Source organism: Sinohyriopsis cumingii, chromosome 4 (genome assembly GCF_028554795.1).
Source record: "Sinohyriopsis cumingii isolate HCF-2022 chromosome 4, ASM2855479v2, whole genome shotgun sequence".
NCBI classification, from domain to species: Eukaryota; Metazoa; Mollusca; class Bivalvia; order Unionida; family Unionidae; genus Sinohyriopsis; species Sinohyriopsis cumingii.
The window spans coordinates 39,482,628-39,507,322 of record NC_142964.1 but is presented as its reverse complement, the minus strand read 5'-3'; the positions used below and the strand labels follow the sequence as shown (position 1 = coordinate 39,507,322).

The 24,695-nt window shown below is 39.2% G+C and overlaps 1 protein-coding gene across 1 annotated transcript in view; it reads left to right on the top strand.

The window, feature by feature from the left end:
* Positions 1-24,695, top strand: part of LOC149801020 (uncharacterized) — a 118,881-nt gene that overhangs the window by 46,120 nt on the left and 48,066 nt on the right. The window contains exons 13-16 of the mRNA XM_089955045.1: positions 567-680; positions 3,721-3,819; positions 7,032-7,180; positions 23,879-24,016. Of these exons, the coding sequence (XP_089811171.1) occupies positions 567-680; positions 3,721-3,819; positions 7,032-7,180; positions 23,879-24,016 (500 nt within the window). The remainder of the gene's footprint in view (positions 1-566; positions 681-3,720; positions 3,820-7,031; positions 7,181-23,878; positions 24,017-24,695) is intronic.

Below are 24,695 nucleotides of genomic sequence, written 5' to 3'. Positions count from 1 at the left end.
ATCTTTGATATCAAATATTAATTATAGATTTAACCAAGCTTAGCACATGGATTTATCAGAGATTGTCTGAGACAAATTGAATGATTTTCTGTCCATGATATCATGTTCAAGGTCAGTTACTGTGGCAAAGAGTTTTGTCCAGCATGTGCAGGTTTCTTGTGAATATGTTAAATCAAGCATGATAAAAACCATAATTTTGTGACCAAATTTTGTATTTTCTCAAGAATATCTTAGATGGTTTCAGTATTCAGCAGTTAAAAAGAGGAAATGGTCTATCTAGGATTCTTGGAAATTCTTTTTGGCCAGTAGCATCAGTCCCTCTATATGACTTGTGTTTAAATCTCATTATCTTGCACTCAGCTCAGTTGCAGTTTATAGTTCTGTCAATAATTTTAAGAAAAGTAATGGTATAGATGAAAACATGTTGTTTCAGCATGTTGTCAGCAGATAGAGCCCCCCACACACATACACACACACTGTTTACAGTTCAGTTTGTATAGTATCCTTCTGTTTTGTTAAACTTACTAAACATTTGACATTAAAATTAACTGTGCAACAATTTGTAGATCCCAGCAGGTCATCTGTCTAGTGATGTCAGCCCAAATGAGGCAGAGATGTTATATCGAAAGTTGTACAAGAGAGTCCCAGAGATCAAGCTGCTGTATGTCACTCCAGAAAAGGTGGGTAGGCCATTCGTTGTCCCATCTGCTATAGCTGATAACAAGACACAAGTTTTTTTTCTTTTTTTTTTCTTCAAGTGATTGTAGCAGTAGTGGCATCAGTTCTAAGATTTGTTATTATTTATTTTTACAGTGTTGTACATAGGATCTCAAGGGCAGGGGACACTGTGTCCCTCTCACTCCAGATCTGTGGGATATGTACCATTTTAGAGGAACATGCAAAGTAATAGTACATAATGCACTAATAGTACTATAAAAACGAGATAGTTTTGGTTGCTTCAACAGTTGTGCCACGTTCACTTGTGGTCAGCACTTTACCATCATATTTTCCTTGAAGATTTAAATTATTTTAATAAATATTTTATCATATGCTCAAGTAACTCATGAAAACACTTGAGTTAATCTGAAGTGAGCTACACATAGAATTTTCTGTTCTAGATCTTGTTCTGTTCTAGATCTTGTTCTCTCATTATACTTTAGTGTATACTTATTATCTGCCAGCATTGATCATAATAAATATGTTTTTGAGTTAAAGCATTTACCATATATGTTGGGACACCATATTTATTTGGACACCATAAATTAATTTTGAAAGTAATTTTTTTTGTGCACTGTATGTTCTGAGACACATCGTTTTTTTGAGTTGTAAGTTGTGGGACACCTTTTAAATAATGCAAAAATTACATGTCAGAAAATGCACTCCAACTGAAATTTTATTTTAAAAATATATAAAAATATACTTCTTTAATCCATTGCAGCATCATCTCATCAACACAACCCTTCTCCTGCACATGTATGATCCATTTTTTGGTGCATGAATATTTATTTTAGCTTTCTCATACCGTGAAAAAATATCGTTATAGGTAACACATCACCGAAAACAGATACTGCATGAACTAAAATCTGATTTTTTCAAACCTGCACCAGTTGTGCTAATTCTCACACCCTTGACCCCCATCTTATCGTTAGTCCATCCAGGAATGAGATCAAAGTACACTAGAATTTCATCCATGTTAATGATCATATTGTTGGCAAAATCATCTGCTAATCTTCTGGGTGACACTGGGTCGTGGATGTCTTTGCATGAAGCACTGTATTGTCTCACTTTAAAAATTGTTCCATTTCTTCAATTTATTTTCAAAATTCTCAATAATAACAAAGAAAGGAATCAAAGTTACTTCAAATCTCGTCCGTCTTTGTATATTAACAACAACAACAACAAAATCTGCACACTTAAAAGAATCCAAAGTTGGCTTCTGATGTTTGCTTGCTTTGGAATAAAATAACCTCTGTATTGATATCCTTTAAAAAACAAAAAAACAGGCTCAAAGTATCCAAAGTCTGTCTCCAAGGTTGGCTTGCTTTGTAAAAAAAATAACCTTTTGATGTCTTGTTGGTAAGTTCAAATAATGAATCAACTGCTTGCTGCCAGTTGTGTTTATTCACCACCCAGACTTCTATGTGCTTGGCATCTGTAGTTATAATTAATACACATTGGCAAGGATGTTAGTGGGTAAATAGTATACACAGCAATAACTTGCTTTAAAGATACTTTTGTAACCCATGCTAGCGAAAAGATTGTCACTTGCACCAAAGTGAATGTATTTTATAGTTGACCAGGATATGATTAAATCTTAATTATTTTGCACCTAACACCGTGTCATGCATTAGTGGCGGTTGTCTTCAAGCTATTTTTTGATCAGTTTCCTCTCATTTGTGATTTTGTTGGATTCAGTTTTCAGTGGGATAACATATTCAAACCTTTGAGCACAACCAAACACGATTTGTTTCTCAACAGTCATGTCAGTGAACAACGTGTTATCAGACATGAGCAATACACACTACAGTATGGAAGCCTACTCCAAACATACAGATATATGAACTTCATGGATATATTTTATTCTTTAATGCTGATGATGAATAAAAAAGAATAAATGATAACAATACAAGGTTAGTTTCATTCTTTTTATTATCAGATAAGCATTTTGTTTATCTATTTTATTGGAACATGTGAGGGGTACAAATTCAATGCAAATTTATTTTGTTTCTTATGACCTAGGTGAAAAAAGTATTTTACCATGTCCCAATATATATGGTAAATACAGTATATTTCTTTCAAAACTGCAGCATTAAGTTTGGTTGGCTTGGTATCAGGATAATGTGACTGGGTGGGACATGATGCAAAATGTCTGCAGCATGATGCCCCAGTGCTAAACATCACTATAAACTGCCACACTGCAGACATCGTAGCAATATGACTGAAATTTTTTTAAAGCTATGTTAAAAATCTAAATCACATACTTTCTAAACTAACAAAGCATTAATTACGTGACAAATCGTGTATTTGCTTAGATTTAGTCACTTTTGTCAACCACAAAATAAATTAATCTTCCTTTCCATAATAATAGGACTTTAATATCAAAATTACATTAGTAGCCATAACAAAAACTTAACATTGCATCTCAGCCATCTATCACAAACTTTATGTTTTCATTGCCAGATAGATTATTTTGAAATAAATATTCATTGTCATCTTATAGTTTTATCACCTTTTTGCAACTTTTGACATTGCTATTGCCAGCAGAGAGATGGGTGGACATCCATTAGTGAAATTTCTATATGTAAGGTGTATTTTTCAATTTTATTGTGATGAAAAAGCACACTCTGGTGGGCACACAGGGTCAAGATTTGGGGGACATGGGATTTTTTGTATGTAACACTGAATTATTATTATTATTATTATTATTTTATTTTTTATTATTATTAATTTTTATTATTATTATTATAATTTCAACTTTCTGAAAATCGTGTACAGTAGGGGATGCTTGTCTCCAGCAGGAGATGCTTACTTATAACTGTTTTGACTTGTGTAAGCAATGTTAAATGCCCTGCTCATGGGCTGAACATTAGTCAACAAAGCAAAGAATTTCAGTTCATCAGTTTCCAACGACTACCTAACCAGACTAGATAGATTATTGCCTTTTACAGTAAGTCAAAGTTCTGTGTTAAATTTAATTCATTCTTTTTTTTCTCATTTAAGATTTCAGCCAGTGAAAAATTGACGAGTGTTCTGGACAACCTGTACAGTAGAAAGGTCCTGGACAGGTTTGTGATTGATGAGGCACACTGTGTTAGCCAGGTGAGAACTCTTGGGAATATTCCATATGGAGATTAAGTAAGAATTGAAAGCCAACCTATCACAGTTATCTTTATGCAGATACACATTCTGACAGGTCATTTCAAGTACCTTGTCATAAATTGTTTCTTTATTAGGGGACAATAATTTCTATGCCCAAATAACTCTGACAAATGAAAATAGTGATCAGGATAGAATTTTAATCTGAAGGGAGGCACACAGGTGGGAAGAATGATAGTTTATTTTCTCAATTGAAGGGCAATGTTTTAACAAGGGAAATTAACAGTAATACGGGCTCTGCTACTGAATATTGTGACTGCGTTTTTTACAGCAAGACTTTAACAATAAAAATATTGAATTGTCTGAGATTGAATAAAAGTAGTTATCCCTGCTTAGTTAAAAATTATCTTAGAAAGTGCCACAAAACCACCTAAAATTGCTGCAGTATATATTCTTACCACTTTAGTCACAGATGTAGATGACATTGTGATTGTCAGTTGCAAAGGTTTAGTAACTTAGTGAGTAAGTTACTGATAGTAACGAAAAAAGAATCAGATGTGCTGGTATTCAAACATTAACAATGATCCCTGCATGGTTGGATTCTAATCTTGCAGTTGTTTTCGTAACTAATTTGCATATGGTAGCAGGTGAAGAATGAGACTGGTTTACAGTGTTTTCAGGGTTGCAGCATATAATGGTTAAAGCAAAATATTAAAGAATGAGCCATTAAAAACTTACACTTTATTGTTAGCTCAGCTCAGTGAAGTAGAGAAGCGCTATAGTACTACCCTGTTGATAACATCATTGGCTGAGCATACAAGAAGGAGCATATACATATGTACAATTTCACTGCAACTCGACCATTTGTTCCATTTATTCAAGTAAATTTCATGGCCAAGGGTGTGTGTACTTTGTTCGTGTACATTAGTTGTGCATTCCTGACCAAGTTTTTGCAGTTAGGTCAGGCTTTTTGCACGCATTGTACATAATTTTATACATGAAATCATGAAACATGGTGAGGGGATACATCTTGGTTAGTACTACCCCCTTATCCTAAAAGTAGATCAATGACCCATATTTCATGCTTCGTGACTTTGGTTACATGCTGTTTTTAAGTTGATTTCTAAAGCATTGTTCGTGCTAGGATCATTAAATGGGGTGATTATATGCATCTCTTTTAGTATCACACCCTTTCAACAAAAGAAGGTCAATGTGACCAACATTTCACCTTATATTGGATTAGTATAATGTTTGCGATTAGCTCCTGACAACAAACTGTTTGGTTTGGTGCTTTATGGCACAGGAACAGAAGTAGTCGATTGGAGTAAAGTGCCTTGCCCAAGGACACACCATGATAGCTGAACCAGGCTGGCATTATGGTAGGATTCAAACTTGCACCCTTTCAGCATTGAGTTGGGCACTCTGTCCACTGAGCTAACTTGGCTCTCCTTTGCAACCTGTATATGTACTATTTTATCTGGAATTGTGAAACTTTTTAATGGGATGTATCTTGATGGGTACTATTCTCTCATCACAAAGGTAGGTCACTCTTTAATTACTAGTGTTAAATTTTGTGTTTTAACTGTTCATGGTTGAATCACTTAAACTGGATGATTGCTTATGATTGTATCAGTACCATCAGTACCATCACTATACAGGAAAAAATAAATGTGCCCTACATTTCACATTTTAATGGTTTAGGTGAAATTTTTGCATGACATAGGTTTTTTGCATCTAAAATGACTAGTTTATTTGCATGCTATGTACATACTGACTAAAATCATGAAAACTGGGTAGGTGGTTGCATCTAGATGAGAACCATCTTTCCTAAACTAGGCCCTTATGGCCCATATTTTACGCTTCACTGACTTTGGGTACATTTTGTGTTTTATGGTAATTTCTCAGGCAATTTACATAGTAGAAACATGAAATTGATGATATGTATATCTTCTGGCACCAAACCCTTAACAAAAAAAGCTCATAATGACTTCTATTTCATCTTCTACTGGGATTGGTTAAGTCGTTTTTACAATGCTTAGGAAGATTGAGAAAGGTCATAGTTTCGGTACACCCGGACCAGTCAGGGTCAGTTTTGTGTCCGTGGGAAAGGAGCATGGCTACCATTTTCTGTGCTTGATATATACAGTACCGTATTGAAAGTATCTTTAAATACCAACAACTGTCTGATTTGCTAGCTCATCATGTTGCAGTAGTTCTTGGTCTGTGCAGTAGGAAGTTCATTCTGCATGGGTAAAACAATACTCATCAGAATGTGAACTGAATTATGTTATATGTATATATGAAATGACATGTCCAAAACTGGTTAAATGTATAGTTTAAGTATTTGTCTGTTGGCCAGATGACTGCTGTACAAGTGTATGGATAGATTATGTCTTTCTGGAGGTAAATTCATCTGTCTTTCTGTTTTTCTTTCCATCAGTCTGAGATAGGGTTTGTGTTTACATCATTTTCTTGGACGCTATTGCTTCTAGAGTCATGTTATTTGGTGTGTAAATGTTTCATGATAAGTCTTGTAAATGTCAATGAAAACAAGTTCACAGACTTATAGTTCATGGTTGCAATCAGGCCATACCACCCTTGGTGATTTTCTTGCCCACATGTACATTTTTTAATTCAGGTGTGCATCTATGTACATTGAATGGATGGTTTCTGTAATCTTTTAAATCGATCCTACCAAATGTTGATATCCAAAATTCTGTTCAGTCTCTTTATTGGAAGTTGTTGTGAACTTGGTTTTCACTTACATTTATCATTTTCCCCAGGGAGAATAAGTTGTGCCTTATTTTTCACTCCAGAGAAAACATGCACCATGGATTTAAAGATGTTACTTTGGCTTTTGTTATTAGATATAATATTCTTTCTCAGGACACTAGATTATGGGAGGTAACATTGAAGATCTTAGGGAGATTTCTAGGTGATTTCCATATGAATTTTTTTCATTGTGCTCACCAGGTTTATCCTGCACTACACATATAGTGCTCTGTGCTGAAATTAGTGTCAAGGTACAAAATATCCATATATTTCTTTTTTCCTTTGCTTCTTTATTCATTTTTTTTGCCTGTTATTGTTCCATCCCTACTGGAAGTGCTGGTTATTATACATAATATGTAAGACATGTTATGTATTAGATTATTCTTTTATTTCATCTTTGCATAGCTTCAGATTTTATTTTTTATACTGAATGATAATTTCAGTGGGGTCATGACTTTAGACCAGACTACAAGAAACTTTACATCCTGCGTGAAAAGTTTCCAGGTGTACCAATGATGGCACTGACTGCTACTGCAACCATGCGGGTACGCAAGGATATCACTCATCAGCTTCGTATGAGGGACTCCAAATGGTTTGTCTACTATATTAGCATGAAGAAATGCTATGAAATTTACACTATCTTATATTATTATTTTTATGCACTGAAATCGATTACAGCTTGCCTGTGATAAATTTCTTGTCAAGCCTTCTTTCACTGATTTTAAAACAAAAGTATCAATTTTGTGATGGCAGTGGTTGAAAAGTCTTTATCAACAATACTAAGATTGAGGTTAGAGTTTTTCATGTCATAATTACATTATGTCACAGTGACATAGTTTTCTAGTTGCTGAATTCAAGTTAAACTCATTACAAGATTACTAGGTATAAGATGTTGACACTATGATATACTTAACTTCTGTCTAGGGTAGGTTTAAGGGATGTCATTGGGGGAATTAGTGTTGAGTTTTAATTTGTGTTAAACTTTAGCATTAAGTTTTTCAAATTCCACCATAACTCACACAGTTTCCTAATGCATGCACGGTCATGAGAACTGATTATAACATTTTATTTTTAAGAGTACAACTTACTGCTTTAAAGAGTTGGTTTCAGTTACCTACTTTTCTTGCAGTTTCTGATTATCCCCTAGCAGCAGAGGGGGCGAATCCGACATTTTGTCCAATCGTTATTTTGCTTAATTATTACTTTCTGCACTCAACGATCTAGTGTCGTCAGCGCCTGGTAAAAAAAAACGACGTCGGTCCATCTTACACGATGGTGACGTCATTTGGTTTAATTAACACCTTCTGCGCGCCGATCCCCAGCGTCGTCAGCGTCCAGTAAGCACATCGACGACCGCGTCGATGTCATCGCCCCCTCTGCTGCTAAGAAGTTATTTACAATGAAAATTATTTACAACTAACCGAATATTTGGTCAAGTCCGATACGATATCGTGTCCGAGGATCATGTAAATTTATCGTTATGAATCCATGTGGGGTCGACTGAGCATGACTAAAAAAGTTTCGAAAAACATTAAAGTCCATGTCACCGCCGCACCATGTCTGCCAAATATTTCGTAGCGTGTGTGTATCAACGCCGTTGAATACAGCAAGAATATTGCAGTTATCTCTGATTACTTTTGGAATCTGAGTGTATCGTTGAGTGACATATATCACGTCAGTGTTTTTATGCCTGCCTCTGGAAAATATCCTAGCTGGGTTCTTTTGATTGTCTAACATAACATCATCGTACACGACTAGATTGTTAACGTCGCCATCAATATCATCAATACCCGGTGCATCATTGATATCCGTAATAAACTCAATAACATTCTTTTTAGCGATCGCTGATGCATTCTCGTTGAAATCTTTCAACACCTCGTAGCATCGTTGATCATCTACGCTAGGAGCAACCAAATACAACTTATCCCACTTCATCCATCTCATTATTAAATTGAGTAACAATTGCGTCTTGCCGGATCCAGATGGTCCGATGATAATCATCCGGATCGAGTTTGGTAACGCTGCAACATGCTTAACTGGTTCTCTTGTTTTAGTCGCCGAAAAATCAATTATATTCATATCTCTATACATAAATTATGGATCTATATTGTGTGAAGTGTAGAGTGCGTACTGGCACAAATGATATGACAACCATTACGACAAGAAATAACAGATCGGCGCTTACTGGTAAGTGTGTACAATGCGGTACAAAGAAATTTAGATTTATTTCTATTAGACCCGGAGATGTTTTAAAAAAAAGCGAGGAGGTGACATCGCAGCCAAATTGGCAAAACTCCCCGGAACACCGTGGGCAAAGTATCCAGGAGAAAAACACCTCCCAGGATATAACTACTGTGGCCCCGGAACACGATTAGATATTAGACTCGATGATCAAAATCAGCCCAAACCCGGTGAGTATCCAATAAACGCTATCGATAAGGCGTGTCATGCTCATGATGTTGCTTACAAAAGTAGCGATCTGCAACAGCGTCATATCGCAGATGTAAAATTAATTCACGCGCTAAATGCTATTCCTGATAAATCCGTCAAAGAAAAATTGGCCTCATGGTTGGTAAAATCGGCTATGAAAGGTAAATTAATGATTGGCGCTGGTAATTAATAACAATCATCCAAGAAAAACGATGGATTCCATCTATTATTCTCCGAGAGGATACTGGAAGGGGAAGGCCGCAATTGGTAAGCTTGCAAGCGCTGCAAAGGTAACAAAGACCACTGCGGCTAATTGGTTATCCAAACAGGCTATATGGCAAATCTATCTACCACCGCCTAAACAAATCAACTTCTCGCGCTTTGATGTTAGCGTACTTAATGAAGTTCATCAGGCTGATATACTATTTCTGCCGCATGACAACGGTTACAAATACGCGCTAACCGTAGTTGATGTTGCGAGTCGATACAAACAAGCGGAACCGTTGAAAACAAAGTCAGCAACTGAAGTAGCCGATGCGTTTGAGCGGATTTATCGAAGAGGTCCTCTGCGCTGGCCAAATCTATTACAAGTTGATCCTGGTAGTGAATTTCGCGGCGCTGTTTTATCAACGCTGAAACATCATAGCGTCGCGATACGACGAGGTCATACTGCGCTACATCGTGATCAGGCAATTGTTGAACGATTCAATCGGACTCTCGCTGAACGGTTATTTGGATATCAATACGCGAAGGAATTCATTCAAGAAAAACGATCTCGTGAATGGGTCAAAAGGTTGCCAGGTGTAATTGCAGCGTTAAATAACGAGATTACCCGAGCAATCAACATGAAGCCCAGCGACGCGATTAAATACGAGTATATACCCGGAAAATTAAAAATAAATAGCGTTTCTAAGCCGATTCTTGGCGATGTCACTGTTAGATATCTGTATGAACCAGGAGAGCTTGAAGGCGGTAAAAAAAGGGTTACTGATCCTATTTGGAGTGTTACCACACATAACATATCAACGATAACACGATCAACTGGTAGACCACCGATCTATAGGCTGGATTCAACTGCTCCTCGGCGTGGATTTACACGCGAGCAACTACAAGTGATACCTAACGATACTCAATTGCCCCCACGTGGTCTTAACTAGCGCCGTTGCGTCTATTACACTCAAGACAGGTCAACCTCACATTGTTTTTGACATGACCGAGACTGTTATCGATCCTATCCACGGTAAATTGGCGAGTGTCTTTATCCGAATAACGCCAACTCATTATACAATTGCAACTCGCGCAGTGATTATTCTGTTGTTGTCGTAGCGAGATTATTAATTCGGCATCAATATCAAAACGCCGCTGTTTTTTTTTATCCTGTTGGCGGTAACCCGAGAGTTTTCTATCAATGACGCTTGCATCGATGGTGACTTTGTCGCCGGCTTCGTCAGTGACTCCGTCGGTGACTTCGTCACTGACTCCGTCAATAACAATTCTTCGAAGCTGATTTATCCTTCGTACTCTGGACACTGCAAGATAGACTAGATTCGACCATTCGATGCGATTATCAACTATCCAAACAATTGTGTCCGTGATGGTTAGTCCCTGCGAGGAATGTATTGTTGTTGCGTATCCTAGCGTCCACGGGGATTTATCAGCACGTAGCGCGTCCTCGACGACGCTGATATCAACGAGCACGATATCATTCAGCACGAGAATTTGTTTTTTTGTCCCCGACGCTGTCGGGGCTGGAATTTCAACTTCAATGTTCTGCCGCCGTGTGTCCGCGGGTCTATAACATAACGGCACTGGACGCGTTGGAAACTTTTCCTTATGCAACGCAAACAACCTCCGCTGAAGTGTGTCTCTGACTATCTTTCTACTCGCTACAATCAAATCGTTTGGTCTCCATGTTTCCCAGAATTCATTCAACGGCGTTTCCGGAATTACCTCGCGGATTATTTCACACTGAACTCTATCCGGCTGTAATCTGATTAATTTCTTAACCTCGCGCAGTTGTTCATCAAGTGCTCGGTAATCAGTATCGGTTTCTTCATAATAGTCCACAAAACCCCTTAACCAATCATGTGGACCCTCGCCGACAAATGGTGGTGGTTGGCCATGATCTCCACACATGATTACCGCTGTATTCGCGCGCAGCAACCACTCAAGAAACATTTGTAAAGTATCTAACGAAACAGTACATATCTCATCCCAGATGATAATGTCGGGAATAAATTTTTCCCCCATTCGATCAGGAGTCCACTCACCGCCGCTGTATCGAAAAAAGCTGTGATAAGTAACGGCGTCAACATTTCGTTGTTTTATCTCTCGCGCTAGTCTATGGGTCGGTGTAAGCACGATTATACTTGCCCGCGTTCGAAATAATTCAATTGCCCGAGTCGTCTTTCCTGACCCGCCACAGCCGCTTAAATAAACTGTTTTATGTCTACAAATTGGATCAGAACACGATGGTGCATTAGACCATTCTGACAATTTATCACCGCGTAGGTAATTGTTCTCAACGATGACATTTGCTGACGGGGAATAATCGCGTCGTATTTCATTTTTAATTCTCCATGTACCCCAACTCTCGTCCGGACTAGTAAACTCGGCTACGTTTTTCTTGTACTTTACGTCTATATAAAATGAATCAACGGCTACTCTAACCGCGGTATCGGGGAATCTATTTATCATCGAGAATAAATTGATAGCGGCATAACCCAGCATAGACGCCCTCAAATGTGGATACGCCGGGCTGTCTCCATCGCTGTAGGTAACAACTGTACCCAACCTCGTTCCATTGGACAAGAAAGCTGTTTTGCAGTTCACGTATCTATTTTTTGCCACTGCGTCCTTGATTACGAAATCATATTCTGCGTCATCTATAATTAGCCGTGAGCAATATCGTTTGTAGTCGCAGTTTTTTCCACCTTGTGTGAACTTACCAATTATTCTTCTACCGAGATCTTTTGCCTCGTGGTTTCGTTGGTTAAATATCCTCCTGGACCATTCGATGATATATTCCTCGTCGGCATCAATGTGTTTTCTGGACTCGTCAATTATGCTATCTAGACGCTCCGGTTCTGGTAACCAGACTTCAGTCTGTGCCCGGTATGATATAATCGCGTCACTGACAATCAACGAAACTAGCATTTTACAATCAATCATATACCGTAGCAGCGCTATTGGAAGCCATCTCTTTTCAGCTATGTGTCTACCGATCCAAATATAGCAACAGCGATGGAGTCCTGCCGCGAATTCAAATGATACTATGCGAGCGAATCCGGTTAAATCAAAATCAGGCAGTGGTCCATTAATAGCAACACGAGTCATTTCATGTCTGGGGTGTCCAAATCGTTTGAAATACTCAGCGGCGGATCCATACCCGAGAAAACTCGCTGGATAACAGGCAACCATATCAACCGAGATCATAGCGTCGCGGTTGTATTCAGTGTTCCATAGTCCACCGTGATAGTATTCCAAACAACTGGATTGTACATCCGGTAGAAATTCCTTGCGCGTTGGTCTCCACGCATTTTTCCTTGCTGCAACATGAGCTACAACCGATGGAATCGTAAAACAATTTGTTAGCAGTTGTTCATCATGCTCTTCAAATTCCATGGCGGTTTTTTTCATCTTGTTGTGAAACGCTTCAGTGCGATATAATTCACCGTTTGGTCTTACAAACTGATCAAAGGTATCCATGTCGTTTTCAGCGCTGCGAAGTAACCACACTGACACAGGGTCGTTTTTACACAAACAAGCAATAGCATCAAATAGTTTCCTCTCCGCGAGAAAACCGTTCTCTTCCAGGAATTCCCCCGGGATATACTTTACTGTTCTATCCCGTGGAAATATTGTGATCGCGGGCGTCCATGCGTGTTCGTTATGATCAATAATTTTGATTGGGGCTCCATTTGATTTGTACTTTGATTCGTATAATACTTCACCGGTTATCGTTGTAACGGTTATTGGAAATCTCAGCAATGTTTCTAATCTCGCTATGTCGCTGATGGTTGCTCCACGCTCTTTTACGGTTAGTTCCCACTGGTTGATTTTGCTACGTCGTAAATCAGTCAATTTGTTTCCTCGACATGCATTTGTAAAATGCTCTATTATTCGTTCTGCTACACAATTTATCCCCGTTGACTGTTTCATCGGTTTCAGTTTTCCGATATCAGGTTTCTTATTTAACGGGTATATTCCATAAACAACTGCTGTTTCAGGATACGCTCGTTCATAGTATGGTTTGTCAATTCCGGTTAACAACCCCGGCTTGGAGTCGCGGCTGACAATGACTGTTTTCTTGTCGCTGAGAACCGGTTCAAATTTATCACGTATGATCCAATCACCTGATTCCACCCGGACAATGAATTTTACTCTGAAGAAATATCTTTTACCGTCAAGTTGTGATATTATCATTGCTGCGCGGTTGTCGTTCATGGTAGCATCAACAACACCATCAATTCGAAATGTTGACCAACTGTGAGATGCGCCATCACGCTTGAATTCATTGATACAATCGCGTATTTTATTCAACAGGGTTCTATCGTTTATTAACGCTTTTGGTGTGTCCTTGAGGACTCTATCGAGATTGAATTTAATATTTTTCCGGGGTTTAATTGCTGCCAATCTCTCAAACTCATCCATATAATTAAAACAAGTATTTAAATGAAAGAACATAGTATAATGAATCACTGCAAATGGTTGATGATTGGGTCGATAACCCCGTGCAATAAATCATGTAGAGGTGAATTCTGCGGGTATCATTTACAAAGCGTTCGTAATGGTTCTCTTGGCCCCCTACCGTGCTTGGTTTGCCACGTTGGTGTAAGAGGAAAATCGCAGTTGTGTATCAATTGTGGCGGAAAGCGATACAGAGAGTTAAAACGCTATTATGATAAACGAATAAAAAACGCCGTCATTGATCCTACCGCAGACTTCGTCATCAAAACCCCCCAAGACTACGTTGAAAGATTCATAATTAAACCAAATAATAAATTAGACAAATAGTATTATTATACAAATGGACCAAGAATTTCAGCCGCATCCTGTGTTCGTCAGTTACGAGGCGTCTCGCGACGGCATTGTTAGAAACCGCAAACTGAAGAAGCCGGTTGGTACCGTAAATAATCACGGGTATTTAATGTTTGGTGCCGGAAAGAAGAAATATCTCTGTCACAGAATCATCTATGAATGTTTTCACGGATTAATCGAAAATGGGCTTGTGATTGATCATATTAATAATAATAAGACTGATAATTCTCTTACAAACCTGCAAGCCATCTCTCAGAGTGAAAACACCAAAAAAGGTAAAACAGGGAAGCACGCAAAAAAAGCAAAGAGCGTCAAATCGTTTGATACAACAACGCACGAGGAAAAAACATTTCACTCCATGAATGCGGCAGGAAAATATTTTGATATTTGTATGCCCGCAGTACGATTTGTTGCAGAACGAGTATATCAAACAGCGATCTCAAAAAAGACGAGTCACAGAATTCGATTTTCATATATAACAGAAATTAGCGAGTGACAAGGTCACCAGCGCCTATGGCGCTGACAAGGCCACCATGACAGTGTGAAACGTTATTGTCTATTCCGGAAGAAAACAAAGTATGAACACCTTCGGAATTGATACACGGGGTTTCATTTTTTTTTATTTAAAAACAAGATGTTTTATAAGAATAATGAATATCGAAGACATCAATAATATATTAGCCGAGATTTCAAAATTAAAAAATCAAGGAATTGAATTATCTGATGGTCTCGACAGTGAAAAAATATTATCCGATTATGAGATTATTAACGAACAGTCGAAACGGGGGCGTTTTACCCTGGCCCGCGAGTACTTTTTTATAAAACGATTACAACATACGATTAATGAAAACTTGTACCACAATGACGCAAATGCATTCATTGGACTATTTACTGCCGTTGAAATAATACGAAAAAAACTCGGACGTGTTTATGAACGACGCCGGGAGATTTCTAGTAAGATCAAAAACATTAGAAGGATTATAGACGAAAACTCCGGCGAGAAATTAGAAATTGCGAAGCAATTGCAATAATGGTAGGCGAATCACTTACTACTCGGCTAGCCAGAGAGCGGCTAGCGGCGCTTAGAAGGTTTATACCGTTACGGGACAGGGTCCGAGAACAACTTCAAACGCGGCAGCAACTACAAACCGATTTTACTGTTGGAAGCGAACAACTCTTTGCCCCGGTAACCAAAGCGACCAAAGATGTTACGGCGGCAACTGTACCCGTTCTTGGTGCGCTTGGAAAGATAGCGGCTCAGACCGAACAAACAAAAAGGTCTTTAGAAACACTTCCTGCAAAAATAGCGGCTGCTACAACACGGAGGCCACCACCATTCGCTATAACGGAACCACAAGAACCTTATGTTACAATGGCCGACGAGGAAGAACTAGGTGCTACTGCGAAAGAACCAGAAGAAGAAATACCAGAAGAAGAAATACCAGAAGAAGAAATACCGGAAGAAAAAGAGGGGAATATACCCCGTATTGTACTCAAGAAGAGCACAATAGATCAAATTAGAGGCTTCAGCAACAGGGAAGAATTAATTAATTTTACTGCCAACAATTTTGCTAAGAGCATACGAGATAAGAAGCATATCAATAGCGGTTACGAGAAAAATATAAAGTCGTTAAAAGACTGGGCAAGAATAGTGTATTTAGCAAGTAAACATAAAGATGCATTACCACATCATAGTAAATCCGATTACGACGCATTCCACAAGGAAGTTAAGAGTATAACACCAAAAAAAGGAAAAGGATATTCTGTTGGTAAAGAATCCTATGGCGTTACCTGTCCTAATAGTGTTCTCAGTGATATATCACGGCTGGAAGTACTAATCGGAGGAAAACGAGCCGGAAATAACTCTCCGGAAATAATCAATGAGGCCGCTGATATTTGCAAGCGTTTATTTGCAGGCGGTATTATGGACATTAATGCATATCGAACGCTCATAGACGAACTCGTGGATGATTAATTGGAAAACTGGTGTTTTTAATAAGGATGATCATACACTACAATCACGATAAACCAGTACTCGTCTACGTGGTAAACTCGCGATTGCCTGTTTACCGTGCGTACTATGGAGATGGTCTCGGTAGCACCATTGCGGGGTTATTTACAAGAATGGCTCCAAAAGTAGCGCCGTTAGCCAAACAATTAGGAATGAAGGCTATTGATGTTATTCGTGATAAGGGAATTAGTGCTATTGGAGATGTTGCCGGAAAGGCGCTTTCAGCCGCGCGGGACAAACTAATGTCATTGGTGAAATCCAAGAGAAAAAAACAGAAACCACCGGTAATGCCATCAACGACAGTGATGCCTGCAAATGTCAGTAAAGTAATAAATAACGCCGTGGAAGAAAAATTAGAATCGTTGGCGGCTCAGCCATCCGCCGATGCGGCAACCAACGCGCTCATGAACGCGATAGCGGGGAGTGGTTTAAATTCAAAGAATTTACGACGAAAAAATCGCAATTGAAAACATCAACATGATAAATAATAAAATGTTTGCGCGAACCGCTGATCCCGCGTTTGATATGGATGCCCCAGTGCACAGGGATGATTCTGTCCGCGATTATCAATATTATTCTTATTATGCAGCGCAACCCGACCTACGATCGCGAATTGAACTTCAGGTCCAAGATACCAGTAAATACTTTCTGCCGTGTGAAGCGTTTATCGAAATCGAGGGAGAACTCGTGACAAATGCCGCCGATAATGCACCATACGCAGATGACCATCGTGTTCGAGTTGGCTTCGTCAACAACGGTATCATGGCGTTATTTGAGAGCGCCAGATATCTTATTGACGGGCGAGAAATTGAATCAATAGAACGCGAGGTTGATGTTGCAACAACGATAATTGGGTTGGCGAGATACTCGGATGATTATACAAGATCGGCGGGCCCATCTATGATGTTTTCGAAGGACACCACCAATAACGCTGACCATCTTCAGTACATCAACGTGCTGGTGGAAAGAGATACCGCAACTGACCCACAGGCTGAAGCAGCCAATCCAGACCGCAGAGCAGGACCAGTCGCTAATTTCAATATTATAAAAAGTCTTAACGATAATTACAATATGGGATTCGCAGCACGAGTAGGAATGTTGCAAGGACCACGCCGAAAGTTTTCATGCGCGATTCCACTCCATCACATATTTGGATTCTGCAGAAATGTTAGAAAAGTTGTCTATGGGGCCAAGCACACAATCGCGCTGACGCGAAGGGGCGATGATAACAATGCAATATGGCGTGCTGCTGGCGTCGCTGCCGGTAAAGTCATTTTAACTAAAATGGCATTGTGGATGCCGGTGCTGACTCCATCAGTTACCACGGAAGCACGATTGTTAGCATTTATGGAACAGGGAGGGAAATCGTTGTTGAGTTGGCTAGCGGTAACAACTGATGCTAAAGAGGATAACGTCGCCGATACGTTTACATGGCACCTGGCATCAAAACAAGGTGTTTCAGCCCCGCGTCATATATTCATAGCGCTGCAGAATAGGGAACGATTGGGTAGTCAAGAACGCAGCCATATGATATTTGATCAATTAGGAGTCAGGGATGTTTCGCTGAGAATAAACGGACAACAGGAACCATCCGAGGATATACAGCTTAATTACGGCGACAACCATATCGCACGTGTGTATCATCGATTGCTGTCGTATATGGGTCGTGATCAAAACGTCGACACTGGTTTGCAAATATCACAACTTGATTTTAAAAACCTGTATCCGATTTATTATTTTTCGTTGGAGCATCTTGATTTAACGAGACAATCCGTCGTTGATATACACTTCCGAGCTCATATAGCCCCGGCTGGTGCCAATTATAGAGCGGTTGCTGTCATTCTCAGCGATAAATCAATGCTGTTGGAAGGCGTTGGTGGACGAATGAGAATCGTTGATGCGCCAGTGGAAAACATGTAATTGAAAACACAAACGCGTTTACAATAAAATGTCGTATAGTGTCGTCAGTGTAGAGTTGACTGATGGTCAAGTCAAGAAATTACGATCAAAGTCGGCTAAACAATGCGGAACCACAATAACGCTGAAGCCGTCACAGATGGCAGGTGGTAATCATAAGATATCGTTGACGGCGCGTCAAATAAAACATTTCAATGATGCGATGAAGAATAAAAAGGGTGTTCAAATAGATTTTTCAACCGCAGCAATTAAAAACATGGAAAGGACCGGTGGGATATTTCCGCTGTTAGCTGCGATTCCGGCATTAATTGCCGCGGCCGCACCAGCAGTGGCTAAGGCGGCGGCGTTAGGAGCCGTTGGTACCGCGGCGGGGATGGCATTGAAGAAGGCAACCGGGAAAGGTTACAAAAAAAAACGACCCGTAGCCGGAAAGGGTCTAAGACTACCGGGAACCCCGTATTCATGGTACTCGGGAAAGGGTCTAAGACTACCGGGAACCGTTTATTGACTCGGGAGTTAATGACTCCAATGTCTAATTTTGATTTAATAGACGCCGCAAACGCGCTAGCGATAAAAAACTTCAGAGGTGTTTTCATGAGGGATCAATTACCGGCGGCACCAAGGAATATTGAAACCGGTATAATTAACCTCGATGGGTCCTCCGGAGCGGGAACTCATTGGGTTGCATACGCGATTGATCCGCGTGCAATCGTCTATTTTGATTCATACGGGTTAGCCCCGCCGAAAGAGTTCATGCGGTATATCCGGGCGTGTTCAGCCCGGGCGTGTTCAGCCCGGGTTTTTTATTCCACGCTGCCAACACAGCGATTAAGCGACCCACCGATATGTGGCCGCGAGGTATTGAACGTACTTGCGGCGATTTCATCATCGCGGAAACCACCTCATGTGGTTGTAAACGAATACACTAGTGGGGTCGTAGAAGCTCAACGGATTTTAGAGAATAACATTTACAATAATAATGATTGATATCTGGGGACGACCGGTTTCGGCGCTGAAAAAGCCCACGGAAACGGCCGCAACCGATGACATAAAAAAACTAATTGAGGATGAAATCGCTGATACGTTGAATTTAACAAGTGTTGACCCAGGTGAAATAGTTGTATTTCAAGACCGCCAGGGTAAATTGAAATCCGGTAATGTGTCACTGAATGACGTTTTAATACGACAGCGTGATACCGATGAGGGCGCTATCGCGTTGTATACCGCCGACGGACGACTCAGACCGGGTGGACATATATCAGCGGTGACGGATAGGGTAACATTAGTCCAGGACGGTTTTACAAGGTTAGATAGATCGGTGACCGAACTTGACGCGCAGGTGAAAAAATCTGCCACCGAGGTGAAAAAATCTGTCACCGATATACAACTCACTACCGCTAGTTTTTTTGGAACCCCGACGGTAACCGAACCGAATCTTGCAACAATAAAAAATACTATTTTGGAGTTTACGACGCTGTCGGGCCAATTTACCTCGTTACGAAAAAATGTTAACAGGATCGATGACAACTTTGATAAATTCCTTGGTAAAAAAAATACCAAACCGGATGAAATCACAATAACTATAAATGATATCACTGCGTATGGACAGGAAATAGAAACAATCAAAACTGATGTTGCAACGAACAAAAGGAGTGTAGACGCGCATGAACGGGAAATAGAAATAATCGGCGCTAATGTTGCAACGATCATAAATAATGTAGACTCGCATGGACGGAAAATAGAAACAATCAAAACTGATGTTACAACGATCATAAATAATGTAGACTCGCATGGACGGAAAATAGAAACAATCAAAACTGATATTGAAGCGAACAAAAAGGGTGTGGACGCGCATACACAGGAAATAGGAACAATCAAAACCGATATTGAAGCGAACAAAAAAAATGTAGACGCGTATTGGCGGGGAATAGGATTAATCAAAACTGATGTTGCAGCGAACAAAAAAGGTATAGACGTACATACATATGAAATAGGAACAATCAAACTTGATGTTGCAGCGAACAAAAAAAGTATGACCGAGAATACACGGGAAATAGAAACAATCAAAACTAATGTTGCAACGAACAAGAATAATATAGACGCGAATTTGCGAAGAATAGAAATAATCAAAACTGATGTTGAAGCGATTAAAGACGGACTACCGAGAATAACAGAGCAACTCGAAACTAATATTGAAGCGAACAAAAAAAATGTAGACACATATGGAGGGGAAATAAAAACAATCAAAACTGATGTTGAAGCGATTAAGGACAGACTACCCAGAATGACAGAGCAATTCGAAAAAATAAAAATCCCTCATGAGAACATCATCAACACAGTATACACAATTCGGCATGGATCATTCGATTGGACTCCTACACAGAATACAGTAAATATTACCGCAACTGTTAAGGGTATTTATCGATTGACACTGGTTTCAATGATGCAGTTTAATATATTATCGTCGAGTTCATCCGGGTTTAACAATACAATATCAACAATTATAGACAGGAACGCAACTGAACAGTTTACAATTTATGCCGTTGATAGAAATCTAACCCGGGCAAACATTACATGGTATGTGGAATTTGCAGCGAATCTAAGTAATTAAAAACACTAACCCTTTTAAAATAAAAATGACCACCAAGGAAGTTGAATCAGAGGTATCACCGACGTCACATCAATATCGATTCGATACCGTAAAAGAATTTTCCGCGAATTTGAAAACGCTTTCCGAACAATACCGTGCAAAAATAAAAAAATACCGCAGAAAAATAACCGCCATCGACGCGGTCGTGTACTCGGTATCGGGTATAGTAGCTGGCGCCGGTGTTATTTTATCCACGGTGACCACGATAACCCCGATCGCTGTTCCAATCGCTATCTCCGCGATGACAACAGTTGCTGGAGTTGCCAACGCAATCACTAGGAAGATATCATCGTGTTTTCAGAAAAAACTCAACGAGTATACAGTAAAACATCAAATAGTATCCGACGCATACTCGAAATTATCCGGGTTGATCTCGTTATCGATTGATAATTTGTTCATATCCGATGTTGAATTCTCCACGATGGTCCAGTTGTATAGCTCCGCGATGTCAAAAATCGAGGATTTTCAACTGGAAGCCGAAACCACCTGGTTGTTGAAATTAGACACTAAAGACAACAAATAATAATAATGTCGCTGAACCCCGAAGGGTTTCAATTACTTCAGCGGATCGCGGAGAACACCACTCCGGTACAAACAAATATGATATCAATAACGTCAACGAAACCCGAATTCAGCGTGAACTTCCCATCGCCGGTTCCAGTGAAGGAAATAGCGCTGGCAAAATTGCGAATATATCACAGTTGGCCTAATATTCGAGCGAACGCATTTAACGGACAACAACCTAATAACTCGCTGGTTTTTGCACGGACAAATAAACCCGATGGAACCCCAAACTGGGAGGAGGTTACAATACCAACTGGGTCATACCAAATAGAGCAAATCAATAAAGAATTTCAACGCAGAATAAAATCGATCACAGGAAAGGAATCAAAAATCGCTATTACGGTTCATGAACCGACGTTATCATCGACGATTGAAATAAGCACACCGGGGTATATGGTTGATATTTATAACAGTTCAATAAGAACCATACTAGGATGGCCTAAGAATCCACCTTATGAAAACCCCGAGGGTAAACAATCGTATCATGAGATTAATCCCAATTATCGAGATGTTTTGTTTGTTATGAAAAACTCGTCACCCCCCGACTGGTTTACATTTCAAGACAGGAATACCATGTATTGGTATTTTAGGTACGAGAAAACTCCTGGATCGCACATCAATGCCGAACTTAATTTAAATGATATCGATAGGTTTTTTATCGAGATTAATCGTATTTGCCAATCACAACTAGAACAGCTACGGGAAACAAAAGCACGAAAACACATTGAGGTGTTAAATCAACTTATATCAGACATGGAATATATCAATGAAAGAATCATCGGGGTAATATCCACTAGCAGAATTGATAATAAACAAAAATTCCTAACCGAGTATAATATCGCAGAAGCCGATTTACCCGATTTCAAGTTTCCAGGATACAACGCGCCAGAACTAAGAAAGTCTCTTAATGATTTTCTCGGTCCATCAACTTATATCCTCAGACACGATAACGGGGATGATGGTAGGCATATTGCTCCATACAACGTAAATATCGCATCGGTGATAGCAATCAATCTAGTGTGTGATGTTATCGAAGGGAGTTACCAGGTAGATACCAATCAATCAAATCAAGCTCAACAGGGATATATCCTTTATTCATTTTCACCAACAGCCCCTCCGGGATTTTTAATCGTTGAGAATCCGATTAATCCGGTCTATATGCGATGCCATGATCGGTTTTTAACGAGAATTAATTTTAAACTCACCGATCAGTCAAATAACCTAATTGATCTACAGGAGGAGGAGTTAGTGATCACTCTGTTTGTAAGATCATTGTAAGCAGCAGAGGGGGCGATGACATCGACGCGGTCGTCGATGTGCTTACTGGACGCTGACGACGCTGGGGATCGGCGCGCAGAAGGTGTTAATTAAACCAAATGACGTCACCATCGTGTAAGATGGACCGACGTCGTTTTTTTTTACCAGGCGCTGACGACACTAGATCGTTGAGTGCAGAAAGTAATAATTAAGCAAAATAACGATTGGACAAAATGTCGGATTCGCCCCCTCTGCTGCTCCCCTTGCTAGAAAAATTTGGAGGATATCAGTTGTATGTAGGGTGTGTGATTATGCTCAGATTATGTTTTTTTGCCACTTAAATTAGCAATAATTTTGCTTACACCTCTTATGGGGTTGGCATGGATGCAGAAGGAGTGGTGTCCCTTTACTGTATTGATGCACTAATCACATTTGCAAATAGTTGACTAATTTAGGAAGAAATGTGACCCAACCAGGAATGCGCTATGTCACAATTATAAACATATATTTTATTAATTTAAATTGCTTTGTATTCCTACAATAAATTCTAGCAGTATTTTGTCAAGTTCAAGATTTCAGCAAATTCAGTGACTTTTAAAGTTAAGACCAACTTTTTAAATTCAAGGAATTTTCAAAGGAACCCACCTAATTCAAGGATTTTTCAATTCTGTCACTGTTTCTTCTAAACCACTTGGAGGATTGCCATGAAACGTTACACAGCATTCATTCATCCCAAGCTCAAGTTGGTCCTAATGAAAATGATGCCAGTTGGATATTCAATATGACTGCCACAGTGGTCAACTTAAAAATTGTGTTATCATTATTCCTCCTGAACAGATAACCATATCAACATGTGGTTTTCACTGAAAGACTTCCAGCGATGTCTAGTTATTCCTGATTAAAACTGCTTCCAATTTGATATCCATTATGGCTACCACTTCAGCCAACTTGAAAAACTAGTTATCACTACTCCTGAATGGAATATCATCAGCACAGTGTTTTCACCAGAGGACTTCATATCTTCTTATGGCGTATAGATGATCCTAAATGAAACTGATATTTTGATGGTGATCTGTCATACAGTATGGCTACCACGTGGCCATCTTGAAATTTCTTTTATCTGTACCCCACCTGATAGGAATGTCATATTTCACAAAAGACTTCTTGTGACATCTGGTTGGTTCTAAATGAAAATGGTGCTGATCTTAACATCGAGTTTGATCACCACAGTGGCTATCATTTAAAAATATCCCGTATAGTTTCAACACTCAGCAGTCATAAAAAAAGAACAGTCTTACCTTGGATTCCTGCAAAGTATTTTTGGTCACTAGAATATCAGTCCCATCAAGGGATTCTTGTTGGATTATATAATGGCAGAGGAGGTGAACACAGTATTCTGCAGAAATTTGTATTTATTTTAGGTTTACCCAAAGCTTTGACCGTCCCAACTTGAGGTTTTCACTTCTGCCCAAGAAGCCATCAACTCTCACAAATGATATAATTAAACAGATCAAAGAAAATTTTCCAGGGAAATGTGGCATTGTGTACTGCCTGTCAAGGTAAGAATGCCCCATAATGTTTTCTAATGAAACTTATTTATATTTAATCTGTTCCTGAATGCCACAAATTTCTTGTATTATGGCCCATGTCAGTTGAAAAATGAGACTTAGTTGGCACATTCCTGGTGCTGACAGTCTCATTGTCAGCATGTATTTTTTTGGTTAAAGTTATCTGTCCAAATGTATGCTTGACATGCAGGTCTGTTTATTTACTTTTTTAGTAGTCAGAAAAATAAGCATACAATACATTAACTAGGCAGATAATTAGTTTAAACAAATAAAAAGATTTAAACACTCTCCAGACTTGTTGACTCCTTTCCACATTATGAAATGCAGTAAATGTAGAGTTTGCATTCTGTTCCATCACCGTGTGACCAATCCTCCAATTCCACTTGATATAATACAGCCATTTGAGATATATGTGGTCTACATATCTTTTTATCTATCTACAGCTTGACATGTGAAATGTAACATTTTGGTTTCCTTCTAAGTCTGTGTCACTGTCACTTTTAATAATTATGCATGGTTTTACCATTCACAACTTACAGGCTATTACATGAATGCTCATTATGAACAGAATTTATGAAATGAATACTTTCTGTTTGCAACCTATAGCAAACAGTTTATTCAGTAAAACCACAAGTTGGTGCAGTGAAATGAATCTGATAAATTTGAATCA